Source organism: Talaromyces amestolkiae (assembly GCF_001896365.1).
Source record: "Talaromyces amestolkiae strain CIB chromosome Unknown scaffold17.1, whole genome shotgun sequence".
NCBI classification, from domain to species: Eukaryota; Fungi; Ascomycota; class Eurotiomycetes; order Eurotiales; family Trichocomaceae; genus Talaromyces; species Talaromyces amestolkiae.
Genome location: NW_024468053.1, coordinates 701,490 through 720,320, shown reverse-complemented (window position 1 = coordinate 720,320; position 18,831 = coordinate 701,490). Strand labels below are relative to the sequence as shown.

The following is an 18,831-nucleotide window of genomic DNA, read 5'->3' as shown; positions in this document are numbered from 1 at the left end:
ATCATGATTCGCCAAATACATTACACATACATATTGATTGATAAGCGCGTTTCGTGAGCAATATAAGCTATGTATTTTCTAAACTCATCTCTAAAACCGCTAAGCTTCTGGATGTCGCGAGTTGTCATTGCGCGCAAGCAGAGCTATCATCGTGATACCCTCGGCGCGCTGTGTGTATCCGGACATGGTTCCCGAAGGGCGTTCTACGGGGATTGGATGTCGCATAATGTCGCTTTTGTTGATCCCTGTTTTGAATGTCGCCTCAATTCGGCCGAAGAAACAAGTAAGCAGTAAGTTCACCGATTGACCAAGCAGCTTGAGGAGCAGATTCTGTAATCGGGTCCAGAGAATATCTCCATGTTTGTGGCTGAGACGGTTAGCGGTACGATCTTTAGGGTGCATGCCTCCAGCACCAGGATATTTTCGGGCTGTGAGGGCTTTGTGTGACAAATATGAGATTTTGCTAATGTTGGGTGAGGTGATTTACACAATTTCCCCCCTTTTTTTCATGGGAAGAGGAGACTTAGTAATGTAAATAGATCATGTGCGGTACGGGAAAAACCAGTATCATGCACGCCTGGGAGCAGGAAGGGATATCAAGTCCCGATATCCAGACTATTGGAAAGGCACTAGGCGGTGGATTTGTTCCCTTATCAGGCGTATTAGTCCACGAGAAGATATTCGGGGTTATTGAGGCCAGGTCTGGTCGCCTACTCCACGAGCACACTTTCCAGGTATGATAGTACTTCTAAGTACATGTCTCTATTCTAGCTCCATCTTCCTCGCAGCTAAATCCATCCCACAGGCTCAGCCCGTGGCCTGCGCCGCTGCTGTCCAGGTGCAGCGCATCTTTCAACGTGACAACTTGCTCGACAATGTGCAGAAGATGGGCAGCATCCTCGGCGCGCAACTGCATCAACACATTGCACCACGGCCATTTGTGGGAAACGTAAGGGGGCGCGGGCTGTTCTGGGATGTCGAGTTCATGCAAGATCCAGCGAACATGGTGCCATTTCCGGTCGGGACGCAGTTCTGCGCTCGAGTGCTGGAACTCTGTCTCGAGCTGGGCTTGAGCATCTTGGGGAATCTCGGCGTGACGAGTAAAGTGTACGTGGATCATCGTAGCGATGTGTCTAGTGATTTCACTGTGTGTTTAATCCTAAAATGTGATCTCTACCTACCTGGATAGGTAGTAATATGCGTACTCCTGACAGAAGCATATAGACACCAGACTTTACCTAGGGAATGAATTTCAGAATTTTCCAGATGCTATCAATAGATAATGTACTGTTTGATACTATGTGATGATAGCATTGATATTATTTATCCAATTCTATTCTTCAATCATACGCTTCAATATGATATTATTCCTATCAAGTTGCTACACATTTGGACTTGTTACGATGAGTCTCGAGACAACATGCCCATACCTGTTCTAGCGGGGGAAATTCTCCAATTCGGCCCAAAAGACGCAAATAAATGCAAACCAGTATTGCCACGACTGCTATCAGGTTATCATATTTATTTTTGCTGGAAGGTCTGCTCTGTGTCTGCTCTGTTTGATTGCTCTGATAACGAAGCCGCCCTTGACGCCGACCCCCTCACCCCCCGCTTAGCTACCCCTACACTAATCGAGGTTTTTTACTCCCCCCTACCTTCTCAACACCGATTAGAATAGTGCCCCTCGTTTGAGCATATCTCGTTCCACCATTGACGCTGCAGCATGCCGCCCACTACGCCCAGCAAGATGAAAATCAAAGCGAGCTTCACGAGGCAGCGGCGCGGCTGATGCGCTACTACACTGTCATGTTAGTTTTCATGCTTACTACCAACATCGAGGACAATTGTTTTCTCTCGGTGAGGCAAAGGATACCGAAAACATTCAAATCATTAGAGAACAGTCGTTGTCATTTTATAGATCCCAAAGAATCCCAACGTAGGCTTGTATTGATGGGCTAAACCTATTTTGAAGGCTATGATCACTTGTAGAAATACAGGATATCGCTGTCGGCCGGGTGAATTGGATGGACGTTGTCAAGCATAGAAACTGCAAACTTGCGCTGTCCTAAGATAGATGCCAAAAGGGGGGTGTTTGCACTATATAACGATAAAAAAAAGAAGAAAAATATTGTAAAACTGTAGGCAACCGGCAGAATTTATTTTGATCAGACTGTAATACTCTGATAGCGCATTTTACATGGCTTTCACGCGGGGCTTGTTTCTGCGCCGTTGACGCCCAGAGGGTTTGGCATTTTTTATAAGAACCGACCTCCCGACAGACTATATTTTATTTAATCTATATCCCATACACAATATCCCATCACCACATCACAGTCTCAATGGCTACCAACGAAAACAAAAGTCAGGCACAAGCCTCCAAAGGCATCGACCGATCCGCTCTCGCCTACCGAGGCCCTCCTCTCCCCATGGTCCCTGATGACCTGGTAGTGCCCGGTATTCTGCATCTGGACGATGTTGACGAGCGATTATGGATTCCCCAAGCCCCCGATGTATGGTTTCGGCCACTACTTCTCTCCGTCTCGGGCGGGTTCTTTGTCAATATTCTGCGCGTACGCAAGTCTGGAATCTTGTCACGGCACAGACACGCTGGCTGTGTACATGCTACGGTTCTCAAGGGCCGCTGGCACTATCTGGAGCATGACTGGTGGGCGACTGAGGGCGGATACGCGTTTGAGCCCCCGGGCGACATTCACACCCTCGAGGTTCCGGATGATGTACCGGAAATGATCACTATGTTTCATGTTACGGGTGCTTATATCTATGTTGACCAGGATGGAATTCCGGTCGGGGTAGAAGATGTGTTTAGCAAACTTGAGAAGGCTAAAAAACATTATGAGGAGGTCGGATTGGGTGCAGATTATGTGAACCGCTTTGTGCGGTGAATTACGATATGTCAGGCATAATCTGTTGGATCATATCTATCATTTATTTCTTTCTGTCAATACAATTGGGGGAAAGCTTGGAGCAGAATATGGATCGTTCCATTCACGCATACTATTGTCCATCAACATTCCCAATTCAGGCACCTGCGTCTCGCCGAAAATAACGAGCTTCCTTGTCTGATTGATTTCAATCTAAATATTGTACAATATATCTCAAAGGTTATACATTAATATAATAGAAAATATGACTCGCTTTACTTATTGGGACACGCCAATACAAATGCACTGCACAAGCCAGTTGATGGGTGCCTTCCCAACAACATGAGTCTGCTGCGAAGGGGATGTTCAATCACAAATATTTGTTATGAAATTCCACATAGGGACGAAATGGGCTGATTTGTGCTGCTTGCGGAGATGGAGACGGAGGTATTAGATTTACAATAGTCTTGCAGTCAAACTCACTGCCGTTGTTGCTGCTACCAAGGATGTCGCCCGGGTCTTCCTTATTGAAAGTGGATGTTTGGTCACAGAATTTCGCCCCGAATGATGCGATTGTTGATAATGATAGGATCAGACAGTTCATTGTAGTTGATTGCCAAAAACGAGTGCTCATATTGGGGTAGGTAATAGTGAGTTCTATGATATAGAATCCAGTCTGAGTGGCTTTGGAGCTAGTTGTTGTTGAAAATGGGGTCACTGTGATTGTACAACTGTTCTAGAGTGTGGTATCCTAAATACTTCGCCGGCTGACAATGCTGGAAGATATAGATTTTAAAATGGACGCTGGCTCTGTTCGATCTGAGATTAGCACGAAGCTGTTTGTGATTATAGAATACATTTTGGTCGTGCTGATGGTAGTCATTGTAGTAAATGGAGTGGCTGTGTGCATCCTTGAGTGGTAACACATTCCATCTTGCAGTATACCTATTAGGGTCCATGGAATGAATAACCCTTTTCGAAAGATTTGATGTTACTTACTGTGGTTGTAATACTCTCCACAAACACCGTGCAATTTTCGGCAGTCTCCAAGGACTCACAATCCTCAATGGAACTGTCACCCAGGCCAATAGAGCCAGTACTTCCACCGCCACCACCTCCACCAGCAAATCTACGGGAATCATGAAGGCAGAGGCCGTCTTAGAAAATTATCAATGTACCTTGAAAAAAAAAAAACCAAGCTTTTACCAGTACCACAAGCAGGCTCACAATACTCTAAACAACACTCTCCATCGTAGCCGAAAAGTCTACACTTGCCGTTGCAGCCAAATAGTCGAAAATGGTCTTGCAGACATGATGTTGCACGTCACACTTGGTGACTAATATCGTTCAGTTGACATGAGATCTTCTATAGATGTTGGTTATTATCGAGAAAGCTAAACCGCATAATTACTTGTCATTGTCCTTTGCTTGCAAGTGTGCTACAGCTAAAGAAAAGAAGGGCCTTCAGCGATCATGAAATGCTCATTTTTAATATCCGTCACAGGACTGGCTCTTTCTTCGTGCCAGTATCCTTTTTAACAGCTTATTTTATAACAAGAATAAATACATACATGGGTTCATGATGCTACGGTAACTGTGTAGATAGCCCTAAGTGGGTCACTTTAATCTTCGAAGATCTCGAAGCCAGATTTGGGTTAGCCGTAACACTGTACTCTACCGTTCAGCGAAAGACGTAATACGTATCCATACCTCTGGCAAATAATCGCGGTGGCCTTTGTCTTACTCTTTGCAATCCGTAATCGCTGCTGGAAACAAACAAAAGTGTTTCACTTCAAACTATATACATAGAAGACCCCGTCTCGCCAACATTGCCTATGATTCGAAGGAAGAAAATCACCTGCTGGCTATTTCGGTCCTTAGCATTCTCCAGTTCACGGTCATACACTGAATTCAGTTGTCGTACAAACAGCCACTAATCTTCAATCAGAGCCTGATTCAGCTTCCACGCTCACCAGAGCGTTCACTAGAACGCTTTGCTTGGAGACTCTTTCAAGCGCCCTTTTCGGACTCGCTTGGGGAATTTATGATTATGGAGCCGACTGATGCTTTTGATCCCTCCATCTGTGCTTCACTGCATAACAAAATCGTCTCCTTCCTCACGCAGCAGGCTCTAGCACATAACAACGTGCTTGTACATAACTTTTTCGATGCATATGGAGACGAGGCCGAAGCAATACGTGACTGTTTGACGGAGCCATTGATCAATTTCCTAGAAAACATTGATATCATGATCAGCAACGACCCTGAATCCTCGCCGGTAATGAATTTTGCGCCTCATCTCTGCGTGCCCAACCCAAATGAGTTCTGGGTGTTGAATGGAGGTTTACCCAATCTGTCTGGCGAAGATCATGAGAATTGGATAGTACTTTATTTGGGTGCGCATTGATGTCTATACTTCACGAAGATGCAAATACTGATGGTCTGAAAGGCACGGAGCAGGAAATCGGCATCTACATTGATCTCGACACTCATCTCTGCACCTGGCAAAGAGAGGTGATGCCTCGGATGCGTACTTGGTGATCCGGAAGACATTGGATTAAAAGCTTGGAGAAAGATTACTTAAAGTATATCAGGTACCCGCTACAAACAGCCCTCCAACTCTGGCTCAATATCTACGCATCCGGCAGATTCCAGCCTAGCGTCGGGCTAGAAGCTATATCCGATACCGCAAATCACAGACGATATATCGCTGCTGACCTTACCAGAGATCTAAAGGCATATCATAATCTCCTAGTGGCTATTCAAAGCCGATCTCCGGGAAATACTACAAGCGATGAACTGGGCCTTGTTGGTGAAGAAACGTTGAATAAATTCCACATTTCGGGGTTTTTGCGTGATTATTTTCTTAATGCCCGCCGACCAAGCTTCGCGTATATTGCCCCAGGATTGCAGATCCCCTCTACTACATGGCTCCAGGAGATTTTGGATGAGGATCGGGGCAGTGAACGGTATGAGTTTGTTCGACGAGACGGCAAGGTTCTTCGAGATGACGAGCCACGGGAACCGGACTGGATGCAGCAAGGATCATCGAATTGGGTCGGCGAGCCGCTGCCTTTATTCCCCGGTCCAAAGATAGAGTCCGTCTCTGCGGTGTTTGAAAGAGAGAACGCCAAGTTCTTGGTTGATGGGATCAGTGGTGTGTACAGTTGGCCAGATCTGATATCTGAAGACGCCGTGCAACTCATCCTGCCAAATCCTATTGGTGATAATGGCTGGGTTCGTGAAGGGAACCCCGATGCAGTGACAGATACTGAAAACGTGCCAGAAAGCCTGGTGAATAACGACTCACTATATCAGTATGGATGGTGTCCATTTCTTCCAAGCCATCTTCCGCACTTGTCGACGAATTTGGACAACTGGAGACAGTTAGTTGAGAAGGGCGAGTGGTCGGTTGGTTTGGATGGTGTGGAGGGTGGTATTGAAGTTTTTAGAGTCGCAGATACCGAAGAACACGCTAGGAGTTATCGTCTGACAGCTTGTTTTGATGGCTAAAGATCGGTATGAATACTGAAATGACGTTTCTAGATACATTCATGACTCAATTCAACCAAATGGAATGGGCTTCGATTCTCATAATCTAGTCAGCTAACCCGGATAACCTTCGATTAACCATCTTGCCTAGAGAAATTGAGATGATTCAACCACATGAGCATGTTTCAGAACTCGATGTTGTATAGTTCCAAGGTCTGGACTGTAGGTTTACGGGAGTCGCTCTAGACTTTGCCTTGTTCGCGCCAAAACATTGGATGTCCGCGTTGACCTCAGGCCAGGAGCGTAGGAAGCGTATGGTTGATTTCTCAATGGTGACAGTATGATCCACTCTCCTCCCCTGATCAGAATAGACTGCATGTCGAAATTGTTCGTTGGAGATAGCTGAAAAGCGGCTGAGCGCCCTGGATCTGCCGTGCCATACAAGGTGGGCAATAGTCGAATAAATGCATGAATGAATGTCATCATGCAGTAGAGAATGACCATGCAGCCATTATCAGATCAAGGTCAAAATCAGCCTTGTCTAGAGGTAGCGTCCTAATCAGGCTAGGCGATTAGGGTTGTCGTATTCGGCGAGGCGGATCGCGGATTCCTTCGCACACGCGAAGCAGAAATTGCTAGAGCGTCTCCTGCAGAGCGAGTCAGGTCACAACGCACGCCCCACGAGAGGCGACCCATGGAGTCTGGGAGAATAAAAAAAGACTTGCCACCGTAAATTTAAGCATCTGGTGAACACGATGACACGATTCGGAATGATGATTCTGTGTGAAAGTGATGCGTGATGCATACTATGCATCTCAACCCCAGCTTGGGCTCACAATTCGGAGAGATAACTTAATCTGCATTGCATTAGACAGTTTCGCCCCCATGTTTCAGGGATCTGCAGTATATTGAAACACTTGAATGCTCGATAAATCTCCGTACTAATCTAGAGCCTGGCAGGCATACGTAGCACCTGTGCAGCGACTAGAACGCAGTGAGGAGTCGGTCTATCCTGAATCAGTCGGTGGCTGACCGTTAACATTTCCGAATCAAGGCTAAGCAAAGTCAATTGTTAAGCATGTTTTAACTTGATCAATTAATGAAGGCGGGAACTCGGGTGATTGTTTGTTATCGCGGAACAGCCGAGCCGCTTCCTCTTCCTTCCTTCACCTCCTCCTGCGTAACCTACTGTACCTCCTCTTTCTGCGGAGACTACTTATTGCTGATGGTGCCGCGGGGCTCTTTTTCCTGACTCTTTTTCCTCTCTCTAGCGAATATGATCGTGTTTCTCGCTATCGTCCGCCTTGATAATAACGCAGATCCTGGGGCTCGCGGTTAGATTGATAAGTGTTGTTTCGATCTCCCCGCTGCGGCTGCCTTTTCCCGTCGTCTTCTCCATCCAGATCCTTCGCCACGGCTATTGGCGCCCGCCGTGGCTCGGCCCAATTACGCAGTGAAATCGAGAGGGGATTGCGACTGATTATCGATTTTCGCGGGTTGAGATTCTCTTCGTCTTGTCGCGGAGACACCATGCATCATGGTTGGTGTTCCACGTAGCAAGGGCTGCTCGGTTTGTCGAAACAGACGGATTAAGGTGAGATTTCTTCCTCTGAACGTTAGATAGTAATTGGCACGGAACGTACGACTATGGGCGACAACGAAACTAACCAATTCATAGTGCGACGAGGCTCGCCCCGAGTGCGGTCAATGTCGAAAATACGGCTGTCCCTGTCCGGGTTACAACCGCGGCCTCAAATTCCAGGACGAAGGACCGAACCTCCAACGCCGGCACCGTCGCACATCTGACCGGAAATCACCCCACGATGCCGATAAGAAACTATCCCCAGATTCCGAATCGTCCAGCGCTGTAGCTAAAGTCGATGCGCGCACAATGATGCCCGAAGTCGTCGCGGAAGAGGCACTACAATTAATGCAGACACACGTGAGCAGCATTGACGAGAGTCTGTCGCCGTCCCTCATGCAGAAATTATTTATGACGCAGCAACCGAGACTCTTTATGGACTTCACATGCGCTGCGTTTCCAACTCTGTACTTTCACAATCGCTTCCGATCGGAAATCGCGTTTCCCGAATACATCATGGAGAATTTCCATTCGAAAGCGTATCAGGATTCGGCGGTATGCTGTCTCAGCGCGGTATACCTGGCCTCCTTGACAAAGGATACCCGGCTCCTTCGATCAAGTCGCTACATGTACGGAGAAGCATTGCGAAGAATCAATCGCATAATAGACACAGAAGAAGCTCTTTCCGATAATGTGCTGAGCACTGTTATGATGCTTATGGTCTACGAACTGTATGCGCGCACGACTCCAGATGCCTGGGTCAAACATGCCCGCGGTGTCAAAGAGATGATGTTGAAACGTGGGGCGAAGAAACACATGTCTGGCTTTGGTCGGTCCTGCTATTATGCCTTTCGAGGCTTTCTGGTTGCTCACGCCCTTCATGAGGGTATACCCTGTTTCTTGGATGAGGAAGAATGGCAAAATCTCGCCGCTCAAGTGCAACAAGAAGACGCAGAGAAACCATCCGAATGGTCAGTGTTTGTGCATGTATCTGAAATGATCTTCATGGAACTGGTCAAATGCCCTCGATATGTCTACGATGTGCGACAACTATCGCCCGGCACTCCACGAAGCGAAGTCATCCATCTTGTTGCCCGCATTCGGGCTACATGCGCCAATCTTCGAAGTCTCAGCGACGAACTTCAGGGTTCTATAATGTATCATTTCCAGAAAAGACAAGGCATAGAAGTCAGAACAGAAGGCTTCGTAGGGCCGGCACCAGCCTTGTTCCCGGATACCAACCCGACGCTTCTCCTTCAGGGTGCAGTTCAATGCATTAATACATTGGAGAAGCTCTTGGGCACGATCAAAATCGATAACCTCCTCATCAGACCTGCAATCCAAGAATCGCTAGAACCTCAACAACGAACAATATCTCAGTCACAGTCAAAATCACCATCACCGCCGCCAATACCCTCCTCTCCACCATCCGCTGCATACTCTCACGAGATTGCTGGAACGGACTACCTGTCTCCAACACCCTCAGCCGACTCAACCTGCGAAACAATTTCCACCGAAAACTCTAGTCCCCGTTCAGCAGATGACGCTGCACATACCTTCACCCTACCCTTCCGCCTAGTATCCGAGATCAGTCGTGGCCCAGTGCACCATGACAAATCTCGTGGTCATCGGCCAGTCGTCTGGTTAGATCACATTGCATGCTCAATGGGTATGATTCGAGCAGATGTCGAACAGGAGGAGCCCGAGCCGGAAGAATATGACACGCATCTAGAAACTATTGTCGAGACCGTCGAAATAGATGATGACTAATCTTGCATATATTTGATTTGGAATGATACCACGTCGATGAGTTTTCTGTCACAATTAATTATACCATGACTGTACCTTTTGATTGAGCAGGTTATAAAGGTTGAAGATCTCAGTCTCCTCAACCTGGGTTTTGCACATTAGCCATCATGTACATCTGATACCTTTCTAATTATTCAACATTCACAAACATACTGCATCTCTAATGTGCTGTACATACATGATATTCACTTAATAATACTTTATATACAAACTAATACTCCATCGACTCCTCAAACAAGGCCCTCAACTCCTCCTTCTCAGCATTCAACTCCTCACTCAAACTAGGTGCCAACATTAAGACTCTCTTCTGCGGAATCGTCCCTTCCACCAACCCATCAATATCCCCCGAACCAAAACCCAAATCCTTCAAGCCGCGCGGCTGATCACCCAACCCAACCAGGAATTTCGCAATTGCCTCACTCAGAACTTCACCGGCGCTCTCGCGCTTGATGTTCGAGACATCCACGCCGAATGCAGCGGCGGCTTCGAGATGGCGGTCTGGATTTGAGGCGCCCGTGAATTTGAACACGGCGGGCGCGGTGACCGCGACCGAGACGCCGTGCGGGATGATGGGGTGATCAACCGCGTAGCCCGCGTGTTTGTAGCCTGGGTTTTGACCGGAGATCGGGTAGCTCATACCATGACACAAATGGACACCGGCGTTACCGAATCCGACACCCGCGAGTGTCGCGGCGAGTAGCATTTGTTCCTGTGCTTCGAAGTCCTCGGGATCCCTGACGGCGCGAGGGAGGTATTTGACTGTGCTACGGAGGGCGTTTAGGGAGAAAATATCTGATATAGGGTTTGCACCTTGATAAGCGGGGCGGTTAATGGGGTTTGTTGGACGGGGTTTGCGCTCATAGTATGGAATAGCGGTGTATGACTCGAGGGAATGGCAGAGAACGTCGAGACCGGAGGAGGCGTGGACGGCACTGGGCATGGTCCGTGTGTTCAAAGGGTCGCAGATTCCCAGAGTAGGTTTGAGCGCGCGATGCGCAACGCCTGTTTTGGCCTTTTTGGATACGAGGTCGAAGATAGCTGTACCGGTGGTTTCGGAGCCTGTTCCCGCAGTGGTGGGAACGGCTACGAGTGGTTTTAAGGGCTTGGTGATGGGGAGACCTTTGCCGAGGGGGGCGTTGACAAAGTCGAGGAAGTCGGCGTCATGGAAGACAGTGTACAGGTTCATTAATTTGGCGGTGTCGATGACGGAACCGCCGCCTGGACGGCGTGTTAGTCTCTCAGATTCTCCGCATTGGGTTGAGTTGTACTAACCAACAGCCAGGAATGCGTCAGGGTTATAAGGTTTAGCAAAAGCAATGGCTTCCTTGATTCTGTATACATCAATGAGTCTCTGTATCCATCATCCCAGAGTTTGAATACGTACGAACTATCCTTTGGCTCAGTGCGGACTTTATCAAACACGGTGAATTCCACACCCTCTCTCGCCAAACCCTCGGTAGCCTGCTTCATAGCATCCAATTGAGCCACATTCGTATCCGTCACGATACAGACCCTCTTCGCGCCCATGTTCTTAAAGTCCATACCGACTTCCTTGGTTGAACCAGGTCCGAATCGGATACTGGACGCAGCCATCTCAAAGGCGTACTCCTTCTGCTGCGAAGGGTCGGTCGGAGTAGCGAGGTGTCGGCGTACATTATTGGCGAGGCTGATTTGTTGGCGCTGGTGGTGATGGTGGTGGCCGGGGTTGGTGTGGCAGGGACAATTGGGKGGATGGGTGAATTGGATGGTGCGGAGAAGGGATAGTGCACGATTGGCAGCGGAGGGAGCTACCCTGATGGCGGGAATAGTCATGTTGGACTTTTATAGAGCTGTGAAGGATGTCAAGATCGAAACGAGAGAGAGAAAGAGAAGGAAAAGATGGAGAAAGAATGCGGTCAGGGCCTTTAATGACGATGCGGGGAACCATTCACCAAATTCCGGGGGCAGCAAAACCCGACAGTAGGGCGCGGAGAGAGCGGGAAAGGCGGGAAGAGAGGTACAATCGCAGTGATGTCCGAGGTACATACGTATCCGCTTCCGCTCTTGCAGACTGCGTATTTTTCGTTCTGAGCTTTCTGTTTGGTCTGGTCTGTTACATACTCGTAAGTAAGTATGTATTGTAACGTAACTTTGTACCTAAGTGATTGGTACGGTTCATCCCGTAGGTTACCCCGCAACTTAGTCCCGTTCGTCCAGTCAACAGTGAAGCTCGCGAAGCCCTTCGTCTGATCTCTCCCTGCTCGGCAGACATGTTCTGTACGGGATTCCCCGAACAACACATGTCTATACTGCACCTTTGTTCGGTTTATATACATGCAACTTTTTTGGAATCTATTAGATGGCGTCCTCTACTGATGCTTCTCAACCACTACTTGGTGAACACGTAGACGTCGAGAATCAAGACAACCCGCAGAGCAGAGGTGATCACAAACAAAAAGCCAAAGGCTTCCCTTTGTCAACATCTATTGCCTTTTTACGAGATGCATCCGGCAGTCGTTTCATTGGAAACCTTGCATCATGGTCTAAACGAGGCGCGGATGGGCTCGGAATAAGCAGAAATAACAGCTTCTACCGCCAGCAACAACACCGACAGCAGCACTCCAACGAAGAGTGTAACGATGAAGATTACTATCACAATGATTGGTCATACGACCCAAACAGATCCACTACCTGGGCTCGCCTCAGAGCCAAAACCCGGTCATTCCTATCCTCCAAATGGGGCCATTACATCGTCCTCTTCATGGTCGCTGTAGATGTGGCATGCATCTTTGCCGATTTTATGATTGAGTTGCGCGTCTGCGAACTACGTGAGCGGCATCAAACCCCCATTGATCGTCGATGGGGTCTAGCGCAGGAAGCGTTGGGGCTGGTCGGCTTGATATTCTCATGCTTGTTCATGTTGGAATTGATTGCTTCAGTGCTGAGTTTTGGGTTGAGTTATTTTCGGTCCACATTTCATAGTTTTGATGCTTTGGTCATTGTGCTAGCGTTTATTTTGGATGTTGCGCTGAGAGGTGTGGTGGAGGAATTGGGGTCCTTGGTTGTTGTTCTCCGATTATGGCGGGTTTTCAAGATCATCGAGGAGATGGGTGAGGTTAGTGCGGAGATGATGGAGAAGTATGAGGAGGAGTTGGAGAATTTGAACAGGGAGAATTCGAAGTTGAAGAGGAAGTTGAAGGGTTATGGGTCGAATGATGAGGAGGAGGATATTGAGGGTCACGCTGGAGGTGATGAGGAGGATGACAATGAATGATGAAGTTGATAACGCTCATGAATCTACTTATGCTGCAATACTCTCTACTGTTACTCGGTTACTTTACGCCCACTACGATACCACTTCCGTTTTGTCATCTGCGAAATTGCCTGGTCAAGTTTCCCAAGTCTGGTGAAGTTTGAATTGATATTTGTTTTTTTGTTTTTTTGATGCACTTAGTTCATAGCTATTTAGAATATACATTACATGTATCCTGTTGATATACCCCACCCTGTCAAATTGAAACCAAAGTACCTCCATGCATCAAGTTTAGCGAATAGTATTTTCTGAAATGATATTACATGAAACACCAATCGCCCTTAGCAAAATGTCAACTGCAAATCCCCATCAGAGCTGCAAGGAGCCGTATTAATTCCCGACGGCGATATCCCATCTGCCCAGATGAAGCTTCGACAAGTACCGATTGATGGCACAAGAGCAACCGAAGAACCGGCAAAAGGGTCGCCATTAACATCGGATATATCGTACCAGACTGTGTCGTTGTCCAAATTATATCCGTAATCCAATTCTGGAGCACCATTGTATATTCCGTCCGCAACTGCGGTCACTTTGAGTGTGATGCCGCCGCTCACGGGATCGTTTCGATATTGCTCGGTATAGGATTGGTTGCTGGCCACGGATTGATAGTCCGTGGTGGAGGATCCCACTGACCAAACGTATATGGTGCTTTGGCAGTAGTTGGTGACTATTGCGTTTCCGATGGCGTGGACAAGAGGCAGGATTGTTCCAACCAGAGCGAGAGAGATGAATTTCATGTTGACTTATAATGGCTTTCGAGTTCAGGTAATGAAACTCCGATAACAAGAGTAGGTAATTTCGTATTCAGTCAGGATGAATTATATTAAAGGGAGGCTCAGATGATTATTGGAAAATGTTTTTAGAATGAACCAGATATGCCCCAGGCGCTGGTTCTTATATAGGCAGCACTTGAGGTCATCCTAATCCGTTGAAGCATTTTTTCAACAAGGAAGCTATCAACTGAGTTCATTCTTACCTTTGCTGAATTAGGAGCTTGGCAGGAACCAGGAAATAATCGCATTTTTGTAACCATAGGAGACTGATTCTAGGCACCTGGTGTAACATCCCCTAGACATCAATCCGGGGAGGGACAAATGTCTAAGACACAATGCATCAAAGTCAAATTATCAAGAGTAGAATGGAGGAAGTCTTGGCATTAATATCAAAAAGCTTTTTTTTTCATGCATTTATCCTAATATTGCAGCTTATTCGTAAGCTGATTGGGTCGGATGGGAAATTGTAGGCTCAGGAATGTTGTAGTTACCTCGGGAGATCAGCTCAATTCCATGCGAAGTCGAAGAATTCCCGGAAGCTCGGAGAGTCGGTCGGCATGCTTCTTGTAGCTAGATAAGAATTTCACAGCATTTGAAACGAGTGAGCTGGCGTTCACTACGCAACGAAGCCACTATTCAGCCACAGCTATGTAAAATGTAATTAGTTGCCATGCTGAAAAATGGTTTCTCTGGATGATTCCCAGCGTTGAACTAAATCATCGAGGAGTTTACTTTCGCACGCTTCAGAGAACAGGGCAACAACAATGCAGGCGAAACCTCTAACTACTTGATCGAGACCCTACCTAGGTCTAGAGCTGGTTCGTGGCTGATCCCTTGGTACCAGAAAGCCTACGAGCCCACGTGATTGAATATTGACCATTGACTCTTTGTCGGTAACTTGCCACAACCGCTCTGCTGGCACAGACAAAGTGTTGCACAACATAATAGGTCACCGCTGATCCTGTCATGGGAGCGAATATCTTGTAATATGCTCTGATTTTGAGACACAATCACTTTGCATCATCTCGAGCTGTATAAGGGAAATAATTGTACTTGCGCAGCGCTGGCCATGGATTCCCTCCATATGTACACCTGATGAAAAGTGTGAAATTGACATGAAGTTGAAAGAGAAAGGTCTGGATAGAGTTGCGAATTACAGTACCAATACACGGGGTAGGTGCAGTAGTGTGGGGGCAGCTCCAACTAACTCCCGCACCACGATTCAACGACCATCTTGATCCTACCAGCCAAGATTTCTTCATCCTGTGTGCTCCGTCTCTTCTGGTTCCTGTCCCCTGTGACACTTCTAAGCACTACGAGGCTCTCGCTCTCCATGAAGAAGCCAGTAAAAAGGGCCTGTGACTCCTGTATCGCTCGTAAAGTTCGGTGCGATGGAGCTTGGCCTTGCGAAAGTTGTGAAACGTCGGCACGGCAGTTGCCTTGTACATACGATAGACCAGCTCAGAAGCGAGGTCCTAAAATCCGGCGGCAGTCTATGAAACAACAAGCCAATGGCAGTGAATATGATAATGAGGCMCCGGTCCCGCCGATTTTGAGTCATGATTTTGAACAAATACGATATGGACAGCATGAAATTGAGCAGAGTTTACAGCAAGCGACTGACCCTGAGCAAGATTCTCTGGGGCTACAAGTTAATGCCTCTCTTCACTTGAAAGAGGCCCTTGCTCGCGTCGTGAATGAGTACGAAACTCAATCCTACGATGTCTGGCCTATCATTCGCTCCGACGTATTGCTTGAACAACTATCAAGCCCACTGCTCGAAGAACCGTCAGTGTACGGGCTGGCAACAGCGTTATGCGCTGCTACGATAGCACAACTGGATATGGATCCACTTGCTTGTTGTGTAGGCAGCGAATCAGTTGTTGTTGAAGGGTCGTACCTGTCAAAAGAATGCATCCGCATCAGAGAGCAGTATCAATACCGAGAGCATCTGGACATCCGCTGGGTGCTGGCATCATTTTTTCTTCATGTATACCATGCAAAGATCGATAAACGAGATTCGGCCTTGATGTTTGTCCAGGAAGCGCTCACATCAGCCAGACTACTGGGCCTTGATCGGAACAGTCAGGCTCTACAATTATCCGCTGCATGGCGCGTGGTGGACAATGGAGAAATTATATTCCCATTACTGTGGGTCACAGAAAGGCTCGTCTTCAGAAAATTTCAATATCTGACATAGTCACTGACATTATACAGAGGTTACAGTATGCATCTAGGGCTGACGTCTTCCTCATCTTACGAGACACCACTTCAACTCATGGAGCCGGTAGTTGAGAATACCCATGTAAAGGGCATGATCGCACTTGCTGGGCTCTTCGCCACATTCGATCAATGCATAAAGGATTATTCCAACAAAGGCACGCTAGTTGAATCCGAAAGACTGCTCCGGGAATCAGTAACCTCCTCGGAGGATGTCAACACAGCTCGGCTAGCAGATCTTTCGATTACGAAAGAATGGATGAGGACAATGATTTGGCAAAATGCTCTTTCTGCTGGCTATCTGTCATTTGATTCTGAAGCAACCTCTCTAAGTTTCACGTTCCCGGTTGTTATAGGCCGAGACCTTTTGTCTGCTTTGCGTGGTTTCTCCGCGGAAGACCTGCTGCCATTAGGTCGTGATCAGGTATGTATCGGCATAGCTACGAGTATAATAGAGACTGACCTGCTATAGCTCCTGAAATGCTATGAAGTGGCCAACACATTAGCAGATACACTGCTTTGCAATCCAGCTTTTTCTGAGCAATCTACCTTACAATTTGGCCCCTACGACCTTTTGCATGGCATATACATGAAAATATTGCCTTTTCTACATTCAGATGTTGCTCTTAACTCTATCCTGCGACAGAAAACTGCAGAAACACTATCACGTGCGCCTTCAGGCTTACGGACTCTTAGTCTACCATGTTTATTGGAAGATGATATGAAAACACAAACAGATCCTATCACTTCTTGACTTCATTGGCCTGTAGCATGATGTTTGTGACTATCTATTTTTCAAGCATTGAACCGAACACTAAGCAATTATGTGCAATCAATCGCTGTCGGCCACTTGCAAGACGATACGTCCAGGTATATCACCACTCTCAAGTTGTTCATAAACTTGGGGCAAGTCTTTAAATGGTCTGATTTGGACCTTTGGTATCACAACGCCTCTTCGTGTGAGCTCAACAGCCTCCATGCATTCTTTCAACGAGCCGATCAAGTTTCCTGTAATCTTCAGACCTCTAATGACAATACTCGCAACGGGTGTCTCAATGAAAGGCCTTCCAGGCGGAATACCGATACAGCTGAGTGTACCACCAATGCGAAGCATTTCTGCTGCGTGAGCAAAAGCTTTGGCGTTTCCGGCAGCGACAATAACTGCCTGAGCACCTCCATTGGTGATCCTGCGGACTTCTTCAATTGTATCCCGGACGAGTTTGAAGTCGACGAATTCCTTGGCTCCGACTGATTGAAGGTATTTGCGCTTGTCGTTACCAGTATCTACTGCTATGACGGATGCTCCGTTTGCGCGTGCATACTGGACTAAAGCTAAGTATGAGTGTGACGATCCCTCTTGAAGGAAAGAGGGGTTTGCTTACCAGCAAGATGTCCTAGACCCCCACCGGCACCGATGACAGCAACCCAATCGCCCACTTTGATGTTTGCATTGAGCACGGCCTGTTGCAACTAGTCAATTACCGTCTTGAGTGAGTAATTCCTTTGAACAAACCTTATAAGCCGTGACTCCAGCACATAATACCGGTCCAATGAGTTTCGCATCAACGTCGTCAGGCAAGATGGTCAAATTATCCGCATCCAAAGCAATATACTCCTGAAAACTACCATCTTCATGGTGAAGATGATTTGTGCTCTTGGCGCAATATTGCTCTGCACCAGCCAGACAAAACTCGCATCGTCGACAGACTCTGCTCAAGAAACGGATTCCGACCAAGCCGCCGAGTTTCACGCCTTCACCGCAGTTCGGACCGAGTTTAACGATGCGGCCTACGCCTTCGTGGCCACCGATATGAGGAAGTTTGATGTTTGTGATGGGGGTGCCTTGTGCACTTGCGGCGGTGCCGGCTTTGGTGTGCAAGTCTATGCCAAACAATCGCTGTCAATTTGTGATTTTCTAGCTTGGTTAAGAGGATGTAGACGTACCACTCTGGCAAACACCTGTATAGAGCACCTTGGCCAAAACCTCGTTGTCTCCGGGTGTTGGAACTGGGTAGTCGGTCACGAATTCAACTGCACCGCCCAGTTCCCTGACCATTGCCACTGTTTGTGTTGTTGGGATTGATGTTGCCATTATGTTTAAGATGAAAGACAGAATTTAAAGGTGGCAAAGAAAAAGCGAAACTCAATCAGATGTGTCACGAAAATTAAGAAACGTTTACAACCGATGGATGCTTTCAGGGCAAGTGAGGGAAAGTATTTATAACCAGACGCAACACACCTTCAACTTATAGTCTAGAATAGAAAGGGAAGTATTCTAAAATCATCCCACACTTGCGCGCGGACTATACCCAACCAAATATCCAGACTTACCTCAAAAGGATTAAAATTACCACTGATCAATGTCACACGGAAAATCAACAATAGCGACAATGCCGTTAATCCTCAACAACACAGCTAAAGAATCGTGTCGTAGCTATTTCTCCGATTCTCCGGACAGAAGCATAAAGCCCCAGCCCCAGATCATAAGCTTCAATGAACGTATCGTTTCTCGTAGTCTGACACCATAGAATGTGATATGGACCAGTAGCCACCTGAATCTAGACTCCAACATTTCCACACAACTTTTCTATGGAGGCCTTCTAGCTTGAACCCTAGCCTTTCGACTACGTACAAATTCCATCGGCTCCCCGCATATCGCAGAGCTCATCTTACCAAACCCAATGCATGCGCTGTCTCCCGGGGACCCAATCTTGGTGGAAAGCGTGTGGGGGTTTCATGAGAGGGGTCCATCACTTTACTTGACCAGTGCCATCTATGTGG

At 47.3% G+C, this 18,831-nt stretch overlaps 7 protein-coding genes across 7 annotated transcripts; 4 read left to right on the top strand and 3 right to left on the bottom strand.

The window, feature by feature from the left end:
- Positions 1-569: 569 nt before the first annotated feature.
- On the top strand, positions 570-1,189 carry BHQ10_008033 (uncharacterized protein; the record flags this gene model as incomplete). Its single annotated transcript, XM_040880795.1, has 2 exons — positions 570-734; positions 806-1,189. The coding sequence occupies 2 exons, from the start codon at positions 570-572 to the stop codon at positions 1,187-1,189; spliced, it is 549 nt and encodes a 182-aa protein (XP_040736536.1).
- Positions 1,190-2,339: 1,150 nt separating this feature from the next.
- On the top strand, positions 2,340-6,395 carry BHQ10_008032 (uncharacterized protein; the record flags this gene model as incomplete). Its single annotated transcript, XM_040880794.1, has 5 exons — positions 2,340-2,899; positions 4,692-4,779; positions 4,831-5,278; positions 5,332-5,419; positions 5,477-6,395. The coding sequence occupies 5 exons, from the start codon at positions 2,340-2,342 to the stop codon at positions 6,393-6,395; spliced, it is 2,103 nt and encodes a 700-aa protein (XP_040736535.1).
- A 1,516-nt stretch (positions 6,396-7,911) lies between these two features.
- Positions 7,912-9,726, top strand: BHQ10_008031 (uncharacterized protein; the record flags this gene model as incomplete). The annotated part of the gene is made up of 2 exons (XM_040880793.1): positions 7,912-7,968; positions 8,053-9,726. The coding sequence occupies 2 exons, from the start codon at positions 7,912-7,914 to the stop codon at positions 9,724-9,726; spliced, it is 1,731 nt and encodes a 576-aa protein (XP_040736534.1).
- Positions 9,727-9,976: 250 nt separating this feature from the next.
- BHQ10_008030 (uncharacterized protein) lies at positions 9,977-11,577 on the bottom strand (the record flags this gene model as incomplete). Its single annotated transcript, XM_040880792.1, has 3 exons — positions 9,977-10,983; positions 11,038-11,096; positions 11,150-11,577. The coding sequence occupies 3 exons, from the start codon at positions 11,575-11,577 to the stop codon at positions 9,977-9,979; spliced, it is 1,494 nt and encodes a 497-aa protein (XP_040736533.1).
- Positions 11,578-12,103: 526 nt separating this feature from the next.
- On the top strand, positions 12,104-13,018 carry BHQ10_008029 (uncharacterized protein; the record flags this gene model as incomplete). Its single annotated transcript, XM_040880790.1, has 1 exon — positions 12,104-13,018. One exon carries the CDS (start codon positions 12,104-12,106, stop codon positions 13,016-13,018), a length of 915 nt encoding a protein of 304 aa, XP_040736532.1.
- A 320-nt stretch (positions 13,019-13,338) lies between these two features.
- Positions 13,339-13,794, bottom strand: BHQ10_008028 (uncharacterized protein; the record flags this gene model as incomplete). The annotated part of the gene is made up of 1 exon (XM_040880789.1): positions 13,339-13,794. The coding sequence occupies one exon, from the start codon at positions 13,792-13,794 to the stop codon at positions 13,339-13,341; it is 456 nt and encodes a 151-aa protein (XP_040736531.1).
- A 3,088-nt stretch (positions 13,795-16,882) lies between these two features.
- Positions 16,883-18,142, bottom strand: BHQ10_008027 (uncharacterized protein; the record flags this gene model as incomplete). The annotated part of the gene is made up of 4 exons (XM_040880788.1): positions 16,883-17,376; positions 17,433-17,511; positions 17,564-17,931; positions 17,995-18,142. The coding sequence occupies 4 exons, from the start codon at positions 18,140-18,142 to the stop codon at positions 16,883-16,885; spliced, it is 1,089 nt and encodes a 362-aa protein (XP_040736530.1).
- Positions 18,143-18,831: the final 689 nt, after the last annotated feature.